Source organism: Apiospora aurea (genome assembly GCF_038362705.1).
Source record: "Apiospora aurea strain CBS 24483 chromosome Unknown utg000003l_segment0_segment0, whole genome shotgun sequence".
NCBI lineage: Eukaryota > Fungi > Ascomycota > Sordariomycetes > Amphisphaeriales > Apiosporaceae > Apiospora > Apiospora aurea.
The window spans coordinates 1353384-1373448 of NW_027117390.1; the positions used below are offsets into that span (position 1 = coordinate 1353384).

The following is a 20065-nucleotide window of genomic DNA, read 5'->3' on the forward strand; positions in this document are numbered from 1 at the left end:
TGAATTTGGTAGCTACTGCTGTAACTATTGGAGAGGGAGAAGTCGTCATACTTATACTATTCCAGGCTTGGTTATATGTACAATACAGCCACGGAGTCCTTGCAAATGGACGCTTGACACTTATCCAACGTCAGACGGGAATGAATAAATCATAAACACTACCTAAGCTTGACATAGTAGCTAGACCAGTGGACACAAAATGAAGACGTCAGCACGCCCAGTGTCTACTCTCGCGATTCCTGCCTCACATCCATGGTCCTAAGAATGTGCCCCGGCTGAACTGCCTGAGCCTCGCTGTTGTTCTCAACGTCAACGGTATACCTCGAGTTCAGTATGTTGGAATCCGTGAGCTCATGGTACGCCGGCTTCCGCTTGGGACCGGCTGGTGAGCCGATCGTGCCATGCAGAGGACGAACGGGGCCTCTTTCGCCTGAACCCTTTTCCGACGAGCTGCCGACACCAAGTGTGGACCGCAACGTCTGGAAGGCTCTGGACTCGAGCACGTGCAGCTTCATGAAATTGGAAAAAGCGGGCATCGACCCGACAACGATGGCAATGTTGGCTTCCGCGTCACTGGAACAGGGGTTACCATCAGTCCATCCCACCCAGCCGACTTGAGACCAAAAGGGGGGGAGCTTACATGCAGATGTTGACCGGGCCCAGAAGGAAGTTCTGGTCTCCCTCGTTGCGGTTCTCGATTATCAGTAACTCGACCTTGTAAACGAGGGCGACGATGCTCGCCACGATGGCTCTGCCCAACCAGTCAGCGTCGATACCAATATGTCTTCTCAGACCAGGGGTGGCATTTCTACTTACAGGAAAGCCGTCGAGAATAGCAGCAAAATCTGCATCTTCTTCCGCTTGGTGAGATTAAGTCGCGCGATAATGGGTAACGGCAGCACAAAGGCGAAGATATCGAGCGCCACAGACGCAGCGCCCTGGATGGGCCCCCAGAGGCGGAAGTCGTGGCCCGTGGCGGGCGCGCTCAGACGCACCAGCACCTGCTCCCACGTCTCACCCGGGTGAGGGGCCTCGACGGCGAGCGAGATGGGGATGTTGGGGAAGTTGGTCAGGAAGGTGAAGACGAGGCCGATCCAGATGGGGATGCGGACCCGGCTGTTGTGGACTTGGAAAAGCTGCCGGTACAGTAGGAAGATGGCGGCGCGGGGGAAGAATTGCACGAAGCCGGAGAAGAAGACGAGGCAGAACTGGATCTAGTGTTGTATGTCTTCGTTAGCAGTCACGGGCAAACCAGCAGCTACCAAGCCTTCTGTCGAGGTGCTTCATGGCTAATCACGCATATACCCAAAGTACGCACTTTCACAAATCCCGCATCGAACCAGCAGGCAGGGAGGTTCCAGTCGTGTCGGTAATAACGAGACGCTACAAGGGAGTTAGTGGCATGTTTTATTGACGGCGGCCCATGCAATATTACCGATGGCAATCAGTATGCAGTACGCGATACTAAACACCACAGCGAGGATAGTGAAATCTGCAGTACGAAATATCAGTTCAGAACCAGGATGCCATAAGGAGGTAGAGGGGCTAATATGAGTACTAACAATCCGCAATCAGAAGCTGCCGGCGGTTGACGTAGATTCTAGGCCCTGCGAAAAACAACGCCAAAACGGTAAGCAAGACACAGACCGTGATGCTTGCTGTCTCCAGGGAATCGCCATGGACCAAATCAAAGGTCCCATCCGGCGCCGTTCCTACTGGGACGGCACAGAGGTCGACACCCTCGGGGGCAGACATGGTCGGGGTAGGGTGTTTAGTCGGGTCCTGGAAAACCGCAGAATAAGAGGTGTAGACAGGCACGATTGCTAAGATGGCGTCACGATAAGTGCAAGACTGGAAGCCCGGTGGTCACGGCTTATGGCAAGTCTGTGTAAGATGTTATTGCCGATTTATGACGGACCATGTGGGCAGTGGGAATACTGCGTGGAATGGCCCATTCTTGTCCTCTAAAGACATCGAGCCGTCCCGTTGGTGCAGGCGATGGTTGCCAGTTTGCCGCCCCAGCACGGCGCGGCGATCATTGCCAGTAAACGTGCTGACCACGGATAAAATCCATAGTGGCGATAGCTCTGATTCGCCAGGCTTGCTACCCCCACCTCCCATGTCAGCGTCGCATCCATACATGGCTCCGTCAGAAATGGTGCAGCCTCCCCGTCGCCCATCCCGCCGCCAACGTGCGTCGCTAAGCCCCAGCCAAGAGGGTCGGGGGTCGCAAAAGGAAGCCCCAATCGATTGACCTGCACGCTATATATAGCCGCAGTGTCACCCGTCTGATGACGTGACATAAGCCTGATATGTGGGAAATAAGAGGTGCGGGTCGTTGACACTGTGACTCTTACTGCATATTATCGAGCTGACGGGCGTTCCAAACTTGGCTGCCCTTGGGGGTGCTACGCAACGCCACCTCTTGCTTAGCTGCGAATCCATTCGTTGGGCTTGCCGTCAGATGCGGGACTCGCATCAGTGAGTGACGCGCTGTGTACCTTTGATGGCGCCGCATAGAAGGGGTCTTTAAGGCCTGCCCCAATGGTTGCTATTTTTGGAGGTTGGCTCCCCTCATGAAAGTTTGCAACCCACGAAAAATTGATCAAAGGTTATCTATCGACAGCTTTCTTGGCGCGGAGCGTAGAGAATCTCACCGCACTCGCAGGCTCCCGGCTGGGTAGGATGGATGCTCCGAGGGGGACGGTATTCCTCACTGGCGCGAACGGCGGGCTAGGCAACGCCATCGTCAAACAGTTGGCTGCTTCCCCGCCAGCCAACAGCAGCAGCTTGGCCAACTACTATGGGCTCTACGCCGTCCGCGACGCGGCCGCCGCACCTGCGCTGCGTTCCACTTTGGCAAACTGCCCTTCTACCACCGACCGCCACCGGCACGAAATACTCTCGCTGGATCTGACGGAGCTCGACAGTGTCCGGCAGACGGCCAAGGCCGTCAGCGCCCGCGTGGCCGCCGGCGAGCTCCCACCCATCCGTGCGCTCATCCTCAACGCTGGGTACCAGAACCTCCACGGACAGACCCTCGGGACCGATGGGCTCGATCATAGTTTTACCGTCAACTACCTCGGCCATTGGCTGCTCGCGCTCCTTTTGCTGGAGAGTATGGACAAGGCGTGCGGCCGGATCGTAGTGGTTGGGTCCGATGCTCATGAGTAAATGCTTCCCCTACCGCCTTCCATCATCTTTCCTTGCATGTTCACGCTCAGATATATGTGTATGAGAGACGTTAACTTGGTAACCCCAAATTCCCCCTGTCCCAATATAGCCCCCAAAGCAAGCTCAACATCACAATCAGGCCCGTCCTCCCAGTCGACGAGACCCTGATCCCGGACCAAGCCAGCTTCGAAGCCTTAGCCAACGGTACTTGGGGCTCCGCGTCCGACCCGCTCTGGCGCGCCGGCTACCGCCGCTACGCGGCCGCCAAGCTGTGCGCCATGACAATGGTGCACGAGCTGCAGCACCGCCTGGCCGCGGACCCGATCCTCAGCCGCGTCTGCGTTTTGGCTGTCGATCCGGGCTATATGAGTACGGGGCTCCAGCGGCACGCGCCTTGGATCGTGCGCCTCGTCATCTTCCAGGTCCTCCTGCCGCTCGGCGCGTGGTTGATGCCGGGCGGGCCGATCCGGTCGCCCGAAACGTCGGCGACGCACGTGCTGCGGGCCGCGCTGGACGCGGATTTGGGTCCGGGAACGGGGTCAGGACAGCTCCCCCGCGCCTTGTACTTTGACGGGGCCGAGCTGGCGGAGACGAGTGTTGAGGCGAAGGACGAGGGAAAGCGGCAGTTGATCTGGACAGAGACGGTACGCCTTACGGGCTTGCGGAAAGCGGAAACGATTCTCCATGACTTGGAATGAGAGCATTGGAGTTTCTCTAGGGGGGGGCAAATAGTGTGCATGGAACTACATCTTCGAATCGCCAACCCACCTCTTGGCACTGGTATGTCTATAGATGCTTGAGGAGATCAACAGCGGCAATAAGATGCAACCCCCTCTGGCTGACCCCCCCCCTCACTGACCCCTCCTAATTTCAGATAATTCTAGAGCCTTTAAGTAATAATAATAGTATATAAAGGGGTTAAATTTCACTCGTTTCCTAATTAAAATAAATTAATCTCTTCTTTTTTTTCCCTTTTTTACTATTATTAATATAATTAAAGAAGTACGTATTACGTAAGTAGTTTAAATTATATTAATCGATAAAAGTATTAATTATATAGTTAAAGATTATAACGTTAATAAAGGTACCTTTCGTAATTAAATTAAGGAAAACTTTAATAAAAAAGAGAAATATAAAGCTTTATAATTATTTACTTTTATTAAAGAGACTTTTTAATTAAATAAACCTTTTTTAAGCTAGCTTAAGCTACGTACTTACGTACCGACTCTTTTATATATATACTTAACGTATTCTCCTTATAAAAGGGGTTAATTACTTTATTAATAAGCGATAAGTATACTATTTTCTAAGATATTATTCGGTTTTTAAAACCGTACGTATTAAAGCGATAAATTTTTAATGTTTCGTATATATATTAAACGGGGCTATATAAAGGTTTTTTAATCGATTTAATATTATTACTATCGTAAATATATCCCCTCGATTTAAATTTAACGCTAATAAAGTAGGAATTATAATAATTATAAGGGAAGGTATTATAATAATTAACCTTATTACTTATTAAAGTTTAATATAGAACGATTTAATTAATTGTAAATAAATAATTATTTTAAAGTATATTAATATTATTAATAATATCTTATCGCCTTTAATTATATTTAAAGGTTAATCGATTTAATAATAATAATTCTTTTTAAAAGAGGATAAAGTTAATTACGAATATAAAGATTAAGCTTTTAAAGCGTTATTAAAAAGATAGACTTTTAATCTTATAGCTTTAAAATAATTAAAAAAGATCTTTATCTTTTTAATTAAACTTAATAACTTTAATTAATAGAGGCTCTTAATTTTAAATAAATATAAAAGTTATATTAATAATAACTTTATATTAACGGCGTTAAAGGTTAAGGTATAATTCCTTTATTTATTATTATATAATTTTTATAACGTGGTTTACTACTACGCGATGTATATTACTTGGCGACGCACCTTAATTTAATTCTAATATAATTAAACTTTAACGCGTAATACCTCCATAACTATAATGCCTAATTAATCCTAAGAAAATCGGATAGTTTTAGTAATTTAAACGACACAAAACGGATCGAATTAAATAAGCTAAAAAGTAGCAGTAAAAGTTTATAATATACCCGAATTAATTTTACGCCATCGAATTTACGGCCGAACTTTAAAACGCGAAATCCGACCGAAACGATATAAAATAAATTTAATTAAAAAGGAAGTACTTCGTAAATATATAATTAATTTAAATATTTAAAGGATACCTCCCGATTTCGCTAGTATAAAAAATATAGCTAATTTTTTTACCGCGTCGCGCGGCGGCGACCGCGTCGGTAAGCACTAGGTTAGGCGCTTTATTAACCGTAACCCGGACTTAAAAACTAAAATAAATCGTCGGTATAATTATTAAAAAGTTTTTTATAAGGATTTTAAAGTTATTTCTACTTAGTTTACGTTAATTATAAATATAAAGGCGAAATACGGGATCGTCGACGAAAATATTTAAAATTTCGACGAAACCGGCTTTATAATAAACATAATCGGGTTAATACTCGTCGTAATACGCGCCGAGCAGCGTAAAAAAGCGAAATCGGTCCAGCTTAATAATTAGGAATAAATAACGGTAATTAAGTATATTAATTCGTAGGGTTAATATATTCCGCCGTTTTTAATTATTTAAGGTTAATATTACCTCGTAAACTAGTCCCGCGAAACCGATTTACCGGGTAATTAAGTAATTAAGCCGATTTTTAATAGTTAAACTAATAACGAAATAAGCTTAAATTAAATTAAGCACTTCGATAAATATATTAAATCGTAAACGAAAAATCGCTACCGCCTTTTAATTCTCGACGGCTATGAAAGTTATATTTCGGCTAAATTCGAAGTATATTATTAGGATAACGATATTATTATTATTAATATACCTCCCTATTTATCGCACTTATTTTAACTTTTCGATATAATACTTTATTCGCTTTTAAAACGTGCTTATTCGAAAGAAATCGAGCTATTTATTAAGGCTTTTATAAACTATATTATTAAGCTCGAGTTCTTTATCGCTTTTAAAGCCGCGTATTTTACTGTTTTTACGGAAATTAATATTAAATCTAGATTTAGCGCATTTAGTTTAATACTTTATAACCTTAACGAGGTAATTAATAAACTAAATGTACGTTTTTAAACGCTTATACTTAACCTATCCCGTTTAAAAACGGTTAATACCTACGACCTTTAAACGTTATTTAACCCTTAATAAATAATTAAACACTTTATTTATATTAAAAAGAGGGTGTTTACCTATTAAGGAAGCTTTTCGACGCCGATTTTAAATACGATAAATTAAATAACGAAGGGTATAATTAAAATAGCCTATAAAATAACCTTTATACGTAATAAAATATATATATTAAAGGAGGCTAATTTAGCACTTTTTAAGCGCCGAAGAGTTAAAAAGTCGCGAATTTAGCTTAAAAAAGTTTTTACTATTAAAAAATCTTAGTAGTTATAAAATAAAAAGGTAAAAAAAAGCGTTTAGCGCCCGATAAAAATAAAAATAAGGGTTCGTCGAAACGGAAAACGATCGGTAAAAAGCGTTATAATATTTACGGCGAAATAAGTTATAATATGTAAATATATAAAAAAGATATAAAATTAAGCGAAGAATCGAATAGCGAGTAGTTTTAATTAATTTTAAGCGTTGTAATTAAATTAATTTATATAAAAAGGTCGAGAAATAGAAAAGGTGCGTCGCTAAGTAATATGCGTCGCGTAGTGGTAAACCACGTTATACTTTAACCCTTAAATATTAACTATTTTAAAGTTTTAAAAAGGAGGTTTTAAAGGGAGCTCGATTTAATATACGCTATTATTAATAATAACTACGTTAAAAAAAGGGACTTCCTTCGAGTTTAAATTAAAGCACGTAAAGTAATCTTTACCTTTAAAGTTATTATTAATAAATAAGTAGTAATTAATATTTACCCTTTTAATATTAATAAATCGATAAATAATAAACTTTATTACATTAATATAATATAAGCTATCGATAAAGCTATCGCTACCGAGGATACGTGTTAATTAATTAAACCGAAGGCTAAAAGGATCGAAATACTTAAAAATAACCGGTAAGTTAAAGATTTAAAGATTATAATACTTAATATAAAGGTTACTACCGGTAATTTAATTAAAAGGTTATTATAAAAAAAGCTCGATAAGAGTATTAATAATTTAACGGCTTAAATCGGCCGGTTAAAATAGGAAAAGGCCGGTTTAAAAGTAAATCTAAAGAAAATAAAGGTTTAAAAGAAGAGGAAGGTTAATAAAGACCTTAATAAGGGCTTTATTTATATAGTAAATATTAAGGAGGTTTAAAAGGACGTTAAAAAAGGAAGGCTAAGGAAAAAGCTAAAAAAGGGTATTAATAAAGTAATAGAAATTAATATAAATCGAGTTAATAATAAAGGTAACTTTATTATAATATATATAAGCTAAAATAAACCTTAAAATATAGTATATATTAATTAATTAATTTATCTATTAACGTGGTTTACTATTAAGTGGCCCGTATTATTAAATATTTCACCCTTATTACTTCTCGACTTTTATTAAACTTTAACGCGTAATAACTTTATAATTATAATATTTAATTTAATTTAAAAAGACCGGATCTGTTTAATTATTTAAGCGACACGAAAGCCCTTAAATTTATTAAATAAAAGAGATATTATAAAAGTATATAACGTTCTTAAAGTCACGTAATTAAGTCTTTATAAGGCGAGGCTGTAAATAAGTCCTAAAATAAATGGAATTTACGACGAAGAGGAAAAGAAAGAGAAAATCGAGCTAAGGCCGATGCGGCAGATCGGTTTTAATAATAAGGTGGTGGGGCTAGTATAGGGTCTCTACACTAACTAACGCATAAGTTAACGCACTATATTACTACCCCCCTCGTAAAAAGACAGCGCCTTAACGGCTCTAAAGGGGATTTAAACGAAAGTACTTTCTAGTTAAAATAGGGATTTTTTATTATAATCTATTTAACTCTTTACTTCGCTAATCGACGGATTTCTTTTAATATTAATAACTCGTCGTTTAAATAATTTTTATCGAAGCGGTCCTTTTTAGCCGCGAGTTTTTATTACGTTAATTATATCGAAGGGCCGGCTTTATCGAGGTTTTAGCGATAGAAATCTTTTAATTTATCCGGAGCATTCTTAAAGTTAAAAGCCGGGTACTAAGTATCGTTATTCTCCTAATTAATTTAATCCGCTTTATATTATAACTTATAGTAATAAGTTCGGGATATTTTAATTCTAAATATTTTATGCTTCGAGCTTTTAAGTTCGTTAAGGTTTACGATCTTATTAACCGAGTACCCCGGAGCTTATTCGGGCAGCGGGTTATTAAAATTTTTAAAGAATCGATTAATATAGTAAATCTTATTTCTTTATAAGTTAAAAATATTTAGTTCGTAAGTATAATTATCGCGAGATAGGATACGAAAAAACTATCGAGTATAAAAGAAAGCTAATTTATCGCCGGGTTAATCCGTTCCTAAGCCGGCGATCCTTTTAATATAAACCCGGTCGCTTATATCGAAATCCGGTTTTTTTCGGTATTTATTTACTTACTCCTTTATCTTCTTTTAAAAGGTTAATATCACCCGTTACGCGGTTTTAATATACTTTTTAATAATTTATATATTCTATTAAGCTTAGGTTCGATTTAATTTTTTATTAAGAGGAAATCCTTTTAAATTTTAAGTTCTCTTCTCTTAATCGAAATAACTCTAAGGCTTAAAACCCCGTTTTACCTTAAAGGGGGATATTCCTTTAAAGGAGTTATACGAGATCGTAACCTAAGCGTAATTTAAAGTGGGTAACGTATTAACTTAGTTATTTTAGTAATAGGTTAAGAATAATTATAATCGCTAGTCTATATACTTATTTATAATTTTTACTTAACCGGTTATATTGTAATGTACCGTGGAGGTGAATATTTATTTAATGCTTAATATCTAGTAGATCTCTTTTATAAAAGAGGCCGTGAACTAAATACCTTTATCGCTAACTACGGTTCGTAGTAATTTAAACACTTAAAACGGCCTTTAATAATAAAGCTAAGCGGCCTTTTTCGCGTCTACGTTCTTATTATAAAGGGAGGTTTAATTACGTTTCATTAAGCGGTTAACGACCGTTATTATTATATTATAGCCCGTTTTTTTATTTAAAGAATTTATAACCTTAAAGTTTACTATTATATCCTACTACGATTAATTAAATATCGAAAGTAGTTAAAGTTTCCTTAATATCTTTATACGTAGGATCTTAGCTAGCTTATATATATAATTAATAATGAATACGTTATAATCGTTTATTAATCCTAGCTATTAATAGCCTTAAGAAATTAGCTTCCTAGTCTTAATTATTCCTAAATAAGTAATCGTTATTCAATAATAAATATCTTCGATAATCCTTATTTAAAAATTATTTTTTAATAAAACCGCTAGTTTTCCTTTATAAAGTAATAATCTATTAATTAATATAAAATCCTTATAACCTATACGCGCTTTCTCGCGTAAAACCTTAAAGTTTTCCGATTATCGATTAATATCGAATAGGGTATTTAAAAAAGATATCCTTAATAAGTCGAGGGGCGGGATATTATTCTTTAATAATATAACTTTAATATTGGCGGCTTTAAAGCTAGATTTTAATAGCGGGCTTAAGTATTTAAAGATAACTTAATATCCTTCGTTCTCCTTTTTAACTTTAAAGGTCTTTAGTTTCTCCGCCTTTCGAAATAACGCGTCCGCGACGGTGTTATCTTTTCCGGGCCGATAAATGATAATAAAGTTATATTAAGCTAAGATCTCGGTTTAACGGATTTATTAAAAGTTAAAATACTATTTAATATTAAAATATTCGAGCGCGCGATAGTTAATAATAATAATAAATAGTTTAAAATATTAAAGCCCGATTAACTCCACGCGTTAATAATATAAACCTTAAATTATAATAAATAACTCCTTATCGTAAATAAAGTAATTAAACTTTAATCTTTAAAGGGATTCCGAGAAATACCTAACTAAATACTATTCCTTATCATCCTATTTTTAGGAAAGGACACTAGCGATAATATAGTCGGATAAATCGATTTCGAGCTTTATCTCCTTCTCGTGATCGAAGTATAAAAGGATTAATACCTGTAGTAGGGCGTTCTTTAGTTTATTAAAGGTAGCTTATTACTCGATTCCCTAGACTTATAATTAATTCGATTTCATTAATATCGTTAGCGGTTTAACGATCCCATTATAATCTTTAACGAATTTACGATAGAAATTATAGAATCCGAGGAACGATTATATTACTTTTACGTTCGTTAGCAGGGATTAATCCTTTACCGTAAAGATTTTATTAAGGTTCACGGTGATATTATTAGTCCTAATAATAAAACCGAGGTATTTAGTTTTTATTACGTTAAATTCGTATTTCTTAAGGTCGGCTTAAAGGCCGGCTTTTAATAGTTTTTAGAGAACCTTTTTTATATACTCTTTATATTAAAGAGGATCTTTAAAATAAATAAAGATATCGTCGATATAAGTATAATAGAAGTTATCGAGATATTCCTATAATAGGTCGTTAATAAACCTTTAAAAGGTGAAAAGTCCGTTAATTAACTCGAATAAGAGGACTTTATATTTATACGCTCCGTATCGAGTTCGAAAAATCGTTAAATTTTCGTCTTCCTCCCTTAAGCGGACCTTATAAAAGGCCTGCCGGATATTAATCTTAATATAAATTTTTACCTTAGCTATCCTATCGAGGGTCTCCTCGATTAATAATAATAAATATCGGTCCTTTTATATAATAACGTTTAATTTTTAGAAGTCCACGTAAAAATAAAGTCCGCCGTTACCTTTAAGGGCTATAAGTACCGGAGCCGCTTAAGGGGCGTCGTTTAATATAATAAAGCCTTTTTAGAGATTCTCCGAAATATACTTTTAAGTTACGGTAAGCTTTTCTAGGGATATTTTATAGAGTGAGCTATAGCTTAGGTCGTTTAGTTTTATACCGTCCGTTAGTTCAATCTTATAGTCTATTAATCCGTAATGTTTAGCTAATTTATCGGACTGTGCTTTATTAAATATATAGTAAAAGTCCTTATATACTTTAAATACTATTTCTTTTACTTTTCGGCGTAGCTTATCTTCGTTCTTAAGTAAAGAGTTATCTCGAAAGGTCTCCTTTTTTTAGATAAACTTATCGATTTAATAAAGGGTAACTTTATAGATTTAATACGAGTCGTCCTTTTTTATACTCTAATAAAAGCTTAAGGCGTTTAAAATTACTATATCGGGCGCTCGTTAACGGTATTAACCTATAGCGTCGCGGGTAAGGTAATAAAGTCCGCGTTTATCCTTTTAATCGTAATAAAGTGTACGTTTTAACGTCTATTTATAATTATTATTAAATTACTTTAATTCCCGTAACTTATTATTAAAATTATATTATATCTTAATTACTTTTTTATCCAGCCGGTAAATAATACGCAGACGGATTTTCGGGATTTAAATTTCTTTCTTTATAGCGAGGGGACTAAGAATACTAAGTAACCGCGTACCTTCCCCTTACGTAAAGCGGGCTCTTAATTAAGAGAGTTGGCCGTCTCGTTCCCGTTTATCCTTTTTAATTTAAGCTTTTAAAGCCTTATTCCTAATATTCGTATTTTTTTAATAGCTTAAATATTATAATAATATACCTACCTCGTCCACCGGTATATCTATATTTTTAATAGGGTTTTAATTATTAAGGTAGTTTAAATAACGAGTCGTCGGGCGAATAATAACGTTATATTCTTTAAATTATTTCCGTTTAATAATAAGGTTATATCTTATATTAATTTTTAAAAAAAGAACTAACCCGGTACTTCGATAATAGATTTATAGGTTAACGAACATTATTACGTTAAAGAGCTAAAAAGGTTTACCGTTAAAACCTTTAATCTCGTAGAGTTAAAAAGCGGTTACTCGCCTTATATTTAATTATTTAATTACTTTACCCGCGAAGTTTACGTTTATAAATAAATAACCGGATACTCTTATATTAACGAGTATTACGGTAATAAATAACGATAATCTATTACTACCTATAATATATTTAAAGGTTAAAAAAAGTCCTTTAATTAGTTTCTATAAAAAATCGAATAGTATCGTTATTAAATTATTTTTAACAATAATTAATACTTATTTTAAGAGGGAGTCCTTATTCCCTAGGATTAATTTTTTAATCCCTTTAGCTTAACGAGGGCTTAATTAAGTTTATAGTTATTAAAGAGGAGATTAAGCGACGCTCCTCCGTATTTCCGATAAATCTTGTTAATATTAATAGGCTTATATCCTTCGGTATTATACTACTCTAAGGGGTAGTTAATCTTTTAATAGCTAATCTAGTGACAGTTAAAGTATTATCCTTCTTTTACTAGCTTTTAAATCTCTTTAACGGTAATAGGAGAAGGGTAGGTTTTAGTCGAAGAGATGCCTGCTTGCGGGGTAAGCTTAATAGAGGTAAGGGTCTTAAAAGTATTAACCTTATCGTTCTTATTATAGGAATTATTCTTACCCGTTTACGAGGAGGAGGGCTTATCGGATCGCTTTTTTTTATCCGTATTTACGAAGCTTTAAACTATTTATTTATAGTACTTAACGTAAGCATTAAAGTTAATAGTTTCGTTAAAATATATCGTAACGATAGTAATTATAATACGGAATATAAGTTTATTATAAAAGCTCTCTTTTTAAAAAACACGGGGGAATTCCTTTTCTCCGGCTAATTTAACGAAATCGGAAAAGAACTTTTAATAGCCGGCTAAAGAAGTTATCTCTAGCTAATTATACTCCTTCTTTATCTTTTCGCGAGAGGTATAATTAAAATATCGCTCTTAAAGGTGATCGAGGAGCTCGTTAATAGTAATAATACGATTAAAGTAATAATCCCGGAGGAAAAACAAGAGCTTATAAGTAGTATCGCTTTTTACGTAGTTACGAATAGCGTTAAACATTTAACTATCGGAAAAGAAATAATTAATATTCTTAATTTATATATCTTTAACTTAATAAAATTAAACCTTAAAAAGAACTTTATCTTTATCCTTATTACTATAAAAGTTATCGACCTTAACTTTACGACTTTTTTTATAGTAAATACCTTTATCGCTAATAATCGTAAAAGGAGTACTATTATATTTATTTATAATTAATCGAGTAACGGCGGCTTAAGCATTATATAATTACTTTAATCGATTCGCCGACTCGATATTAGCCTTTATAAGGTCAGTAATTAAGTCGTCTATAATTACCTCTACTTATTCCCGGGCAGTAACGGTCTCATTATAAGCCTTAATTAATTTCTTTAAGGTAATTTTTAACGAATCGAGTTTACCGTTTAATCCGTTAATTTTAAGCTATTCTTCTATTAGGTTCTTACCTTTATAAATATCGTAATAATCGGAAAGAGGGAACGAAGTTAAATATTTAACCTAGGTAACGATTAACTTTAACTAAGAATTTACCCGGCGGGCTTTAACGTAAAGGTCGAATACTTATACTATATAAATATAATTTAATAAAAATATAAAGCGTATTTCTTAAAATAACTTATTCGGATTATTATATATTTTTTTAAACTCGTTAAAGGTGATAAGTCCGCTTTTAAAAGATTACTTAGCTTTTTCGATCTTAATTTATAAGGTGAAAGGAAAGGTAGCTTTATTACCGTCGCGGGTATATTAATTAAATAAGGCGTTTAACCGAGCTTAAAGGTCGTCGCCGTTTAGGTTATTAATTATAATATTATATTATAAGGATTAAGCCTTTTTCTATAGTTATTCGAAGTCGGCGAAGGTATAAAAACCCTGTTCGTTTCTTACGTTATCGGGGTTATTCTAAACGGTTTATATTTATTCGACTTTTAAGTTAATTAATAAGCTATATTAATCTAAGGATTAATAAGAAAGGCGAGTTAACTTTTTATTAAATTCTTTAAGTTCGCTAATAAGCTTTACAAAGGCGCTTTAATTAAAATATATATATCGCTTAACTTTTACCTAAAAGGCGCGGTTATTCTCGTTACGCGTTATAGCGTATTTATATTAAGGTAAATTGTCGGGTATTAAGAGGTTTAACGTTAATTAATTAATATTTACTCTTTATTATAAAGCGGTAAGAGTAGTATTAATTAATTCGAATAATTAAATAAAATATTATACTATTAAACGATAAAAGGGGCGGTTATAAATAGTCACGCAATTAAATCTTTATAAGACGAGGCTGTAAATAAGTCTTGAAATAAATAGAATTTACGATAAAGAGAAAAAGAAAGAGAAAATCGAGCTAGGGCCGATGTGGCAGATCGGTTTTAATAACAAGGTGGTGGGGCTAGTGTGGGGTCTCTATACTAACCAGCGCATAGGTTAACGCACCATGTTACTCTTAAAATTACTTTACGTTATCGAATCTATAGCCGAACCCTACGATACGATATCCGATATTCACGGTATAAATTAAATATAAATAAAAAGGAGGTGTTTTATAAATATATAATTAATTTAAATACTCGCGGGATATCTCTTAAAATCGTTAATATAAAAAATATAGCTAATCTCTTTACTATATCGCGCGGCGGTAAATGCGCTAATAAGTATTAAGTTAAGTAATTTATTAACTATAATTTAAACCTTAAAATTAAAATAAATTATCGATATAATTATTAGAGGGCTATTTATAAGGATTTAAACGTTATTTCCGGCTAGTTTAAATTAATCGCGAATATAAAGATTAAATACAGTATTTTAAACGAAGATATATAAAATTTTAATAAAACTAACTTTATAATAAGTATAATCGAGTTAACCCTCGTTATAATACGCGTTAATCGATATAAGAAAGCGAAGTCGGTTTAGTTTAATAATTAAGAATAGTCGACGGCGATTAAATATATTAATTTATAAAGTTAATATATTCCGCCTTTTTAATCGTTTAAAGCTAATATTACTTTATAAATTAATCGCGTAAGAGTAGCTTATTAAGCGATTAAGTAATTAAATCGATTTTTAATAGATAAACTGATAATAAGATAGGCTTAAACTAGATTAAGTATTTCGATAAATATATTAAATTATGAACGAAAGGTCGTTATTACCTTTTAATTCTCGATAGTTATAAGAGCTATATTTCGATTAAATTCGAGGTATATTATTAGGATAACGATATTATTATAATTAATATACCTCCCTATTTATTATATTTACTTTAACCTTTTAATATAGTACTTTATTTACCTTTAAAGCGTATTTATTTAAAGGAAATCGAGCTATTTATTAAAGCTTTAATAAATTATATTATAAAGCTTAAGTTTTTTATCGCGTTTAAAGCTATATATTTCGTTATTTTTACGAAAGTTAATATTAAATCTAGATTTAATATATTTAATTTAATATCTTATAACCCGAACGAGGTAATTAATAAGTTAAATATATATTTTTAAATACCTATACTTAACCTATCCCGTCCGGGGACAGCTAATACCTACGACCCTTAGACGCTGTTTAACCTTTAATGTTACGGCTTTAAATATTAAGATAAACCCTCGGCCCCTAACGGACCGACTATTATACTTAGCGCTACGCACGGACGCTCGGAGAGCGCCCTTTCCCGAAAGCCTTTACTTTTAATCCTTTATTTTATAGTTTTTTAAATTACGTCCTCGTTATATAATTATCGATATTTAAAAGATTATAATAATAAAATTAATATTACTTTATTTATTTTAATATTTAATTATTACTTGTAATATTACGTAACTCCTCCTTATAAATATCGCGACCTTTATCGTAATAATTACCCGACTCGACGTTTTTATAAACGCCTATACCTTTAATATATTTAAGGATATAATCGCGTTTAACTTAGAGGTTTAATTTCGATATAACCTTAATCTCTATAATTATATTAACGGGTTAAAGATTAAATTAAATTTAACGAAATCCTAATTTATAAATATATAAACTTAACTCGTGGATATATAGGTTCGATTTACTTAAGAATAAATTATTATAGTTTATTAGGAGAAAACCTATTAAAATAAATTATCCTTAAAGGATAAGTTTATTAAATAATTATATATAAAGAAAGCATTAATCCTTTCCGCTATTATCCTTATTATAATTATTCCTTTAATTACCTTTACTTTAAATGCCTTTATACTTACTTCCGTTACCCTCGCTAGTATTAATTTATTTATAGGCTTAGTATCGAGATCGTATATACTATCTATTACCCGCCGTCCCGGATCTTTTATTAAAAGTAAGAAATTTCTTAATTTAATAAAGTTCGATAAATCCTATTAAAACCTTTATCGCTTCTTTATTTAAATATATAGTAAAATAACTTAAAACGAAGACCGCTTCTTAACCTTTATATCTCGTTTAATATATATAACCGGCCGCTTAAAAAGCTAAGCTTACGATTTAATCTTACCTTATATTTATAAAGGTGTCCTCGATTTCCTTAATTACGTTAACCTTTTAAAATATATTGAGATCGCTTTTAATGACCTTAACCGAATTTAAAACGCTTATAATCGATTATATTAATACCGCTAAATGAATTAAGATTTTAATATATATTACGTGGAGTTTTAATACTTTATATTTAAAAAAGAAATACCCTTTAAAGCCCTTTAACCGCTATTATTCTAAAATATATTATAAGAATTATAAGATATATTATTCTATAATCCCGCGCCTACTTAAAAATATATCTAATACGCTAAGCATTTATAATCCTTACATAATCGCTTCTATTAATATAAATAATAAACTATAAAAAAACAATTTATTTATACCCTTAACTCGATTCTATTTAATATTACCCGTACCCCGCCTATATTTAAATTAATCCGCTACCTATCCTCGCCTTCGTCCCGGGTCTCCCTTATTATTTTAATATTTAAAAGTAACCCTATAAACTTTAATTATATTTATAAAAGCGAATAATATAAACGAAAAGAATACTTTCGTTATAACGAGAAAGGTTATTTAATATTTAATTACCCGCTATTTAATATTTATCTTTAATCTTAATTCCGGTTTATTAAAACCGTTAGCTCCCCCGTTAAAACTTATCTATCCTATTACCTATCTCCTTACCCGGTCTTTTAGCTTAACTTTAAACATTTAAAGTTTAATAAACGAAGCGAGTTTAATATAAATCATTATTAGATTTATATTATATATACCCTTTAAGATTAAATACTTTAAATCTCTAAAGCCGCGATATAAAGCTAATCCGTATAAAAAGAAGCCGGGCTATATTTAAACTCTTTAATCCTATTTATTACCTTAAAGTTAAATAGAAGATTATAATTAATATATATTATAATCGATATTAACGTTAATGGTATAGGGTTTATAAATTAAGATTAAGCCGACTACCACGATTTACCCTTAAATAAATTATTAAACCCTATTAAACTAACGACCTTTAATAGCTTAAATTATAGCTTTAACGCCGTTATTTATTATATTACTATTAATTTAATTATCGAAGATTATATTAAAATCGTAAAGCTATTTGTTATTTAACTCGCGTATTACTTTATAATATTAGGTTTACTTTAATTAAAGAAATATAACTTAAAGATTAAATTCTCCGGATATACTTTTACCTTCGATAGCGATTATTACCGGAAATACTATAATATACCGAGGAGTCTAGTAAAATTTAAAGCGATATATAATATATCGTTAAAGAACCGCTTAATAAACCTACCCGTTTAACTTAAAGGATTGAAATATATAAATATTATAAAGGTATCCCTCCGTATTTATTAACTATATTAACGACGTAATTACCGTATATTTATAATTATATTAAAGGAAATCGATTAATTATTAAAGAAGGAGGAGCCCTTTAAACTTATATCGACCGTCCCTTTTAAATTATTTAATTATATTAACGTATTCTTATTATAAGAGGCGAAAAATTTATCGTTATATCGCGATTATAATTATTATATTTAATTCGTAAAAGGGAAAACTCCGCCCTTTAGATTATTATATTTAATATCGAGGAATGAGCTAACCGCATTAAAGGAATAGTTAAATAAAAACCTATAGAAGGGATTTATACGCCTTAGCTTTTCCCTTACCGCGTCCCTTATCCTATTTATTAAAAAGGTCGATAAAGGCCTTCGATTTTATATTAATTATCGAGGGTTAAATAATATTACCGTTAAAGATTATTACCCGTTACCTTTAATTAAGGAATCGTTAAATAACTTAAAGGGGATAAAATATTTTATAAAGTTAAATATTATTACCGCCTTTAACGTTATATATATAAAGTAAGGATAAGAGTACTTAATCGCTTTCTATACACGGTTCGATTTATTTAAGAGCTTAATTATACCGTTTAGCTTAACGGGCGTATCGTTAACATTTTAAAGGTTTATAAACGATACTTTAAAGTCTTATTTAAATTAATTCTATATCGCGTACCTAAACGATATCTTAATTTATAACCGGACGCGGAAGGAATATATCGAATATATCCGAAAAGTCCTATAAGCTTTAAGAGAGTTAAGGCTATTTATAAAGTTAAAGAAATATAAATTCGTTATTTAAGAGATAATATTTTTAAAAAATAATCGTAAGCACCGAAGGGATCTAGATAAATCCGGAGAAAATTAAAATAATTAAGAATTAAGCTACGCTAGCCTATTTAATCGATATATAAACCTTTATTAAGTTTAAAAATTTTTATCGAAGGTTTATCCGCGATTTCTTTAAGATTATTACGTTAATAATAAATTTAATAAAGAAAGGCGTATCCTTTTATTAGATTCGAGACTATAAAAATACCTTTTAAGGATTAAAGAAGGTATTTATAAAGGTATCAGTATTAATATCATTCGATTAAAATAAAGAGGTTATTTTAAAGACCGACGTATTCGATTTTATATTAATCGGAGTGCTATTATAATATAACGATAAAGGGATATTACGGCCGGTAGCATTTTATTTAAAGAAATACTCTACGATAGAATATAATTACGAAATTTACGATAAGGAGTTATTAGTTATTATTCGCTATTTCGAAGAGTAGCGGTTTAAATTAAAAAATACCGCTTCCTTAATTAAGGTAATTATAGATTATAAAAACCTGGAATATTTTACGATAATGAAATTATTAAACCGAAGATAAGCTCGATAATTCAAATTCTTATTATATTTTAATTTTAAAATTATATATCGTTTAAGAAAGTAAGGAATTAAGCTCGATACTTTAATTAAGAGGTTAGAAAATTTATTAAAGGAGGGGGATAAACGCTTAAAATATTAAAGTTAAATAATATTAAAACGTATTAATTTTAAATACCCTTTTAACCTCGAATAGAATACTTTTAACCTTAAATAACTATTAACCCGCTTATATAAATACGTTCGCTTCGCCGATCCCTTAATTTCCTTAAACTTATCCTTAATTACTCGATTTTAAATTAAATCCTAAATAACCTTACCCGTTAATAAATTTATTATTAATATCGAGCTTATTAACGACGTTAACCTAACCGATCCCGCCGCTCTTAAACCGCCTTTAGAAAAGGAAACACCTATCTTAATTATCCCGGCTTAACTATAGCCTCTCTTTAACGAAAACTACTTAAAGGATAAAAAGCTTCTATCTATTATTAACGCCTTAAAGATTAAGAAAACTCGCTATCCGTGAATCTTTTTAATTAAATATAAAATAAAAGATTAATATTTATTTTACCGAGGAAGATTATATATCCTTAACCTATCGAAATTATATATAGAACTTTTAAAGATATATTATACTTCCCCTATA

The 20065-nt window shown here is 33.4% G+C and overlaps 2 protein-coding genes across 2 annotated transcripts; one reads left to right on the forward strand and one right to left on the reverse strand.

Moving 5' to 3' along the window:
- Positions 1 to 224: 224 nt before the first annotated feature.
- Positions 225 to 2142, reverse strand: PG986_004275 (uncharacterized protein; the record flags this gene model as incomplete). Its single annotated transcript, XM_066840497.1, has 7 exons — positions 225 to 573; positions 641 to 751; positions 817 to 1208; positions 1319 to 1383; positions 1436 to 1492; positions 1563 to 1782; positions 1939 to 2142. 7 exons carry the CDS (start codon positions 2140 to 2142, stop codon positions 225 to 227), a joined length of 1398 nt encoding a protein of 465 aa, XP_066703124.1.
- A 543-nt stretch (positions 2143 to 2685) lies between these two features.
- On the forward strand, positions 2686 to 3872 carry PG986_004276 (short-chain dehydrogenase; the record flags this gene model as incomplete). Its single annotated transcript, XM_066840498.1, has 2 exons — positions 2686 to 3170; positions 3284 to 3872. 2 exons carry the CDS (start codon positions 2686 to 2688, stop codon positions 3870 to 3872), a joined length of 1074 nt encoding a protein of 357 aa, XP_066703125.1.
- Between the last annotated feature and the right edge of the window lie 16193 nt (positions 3873 to 20065).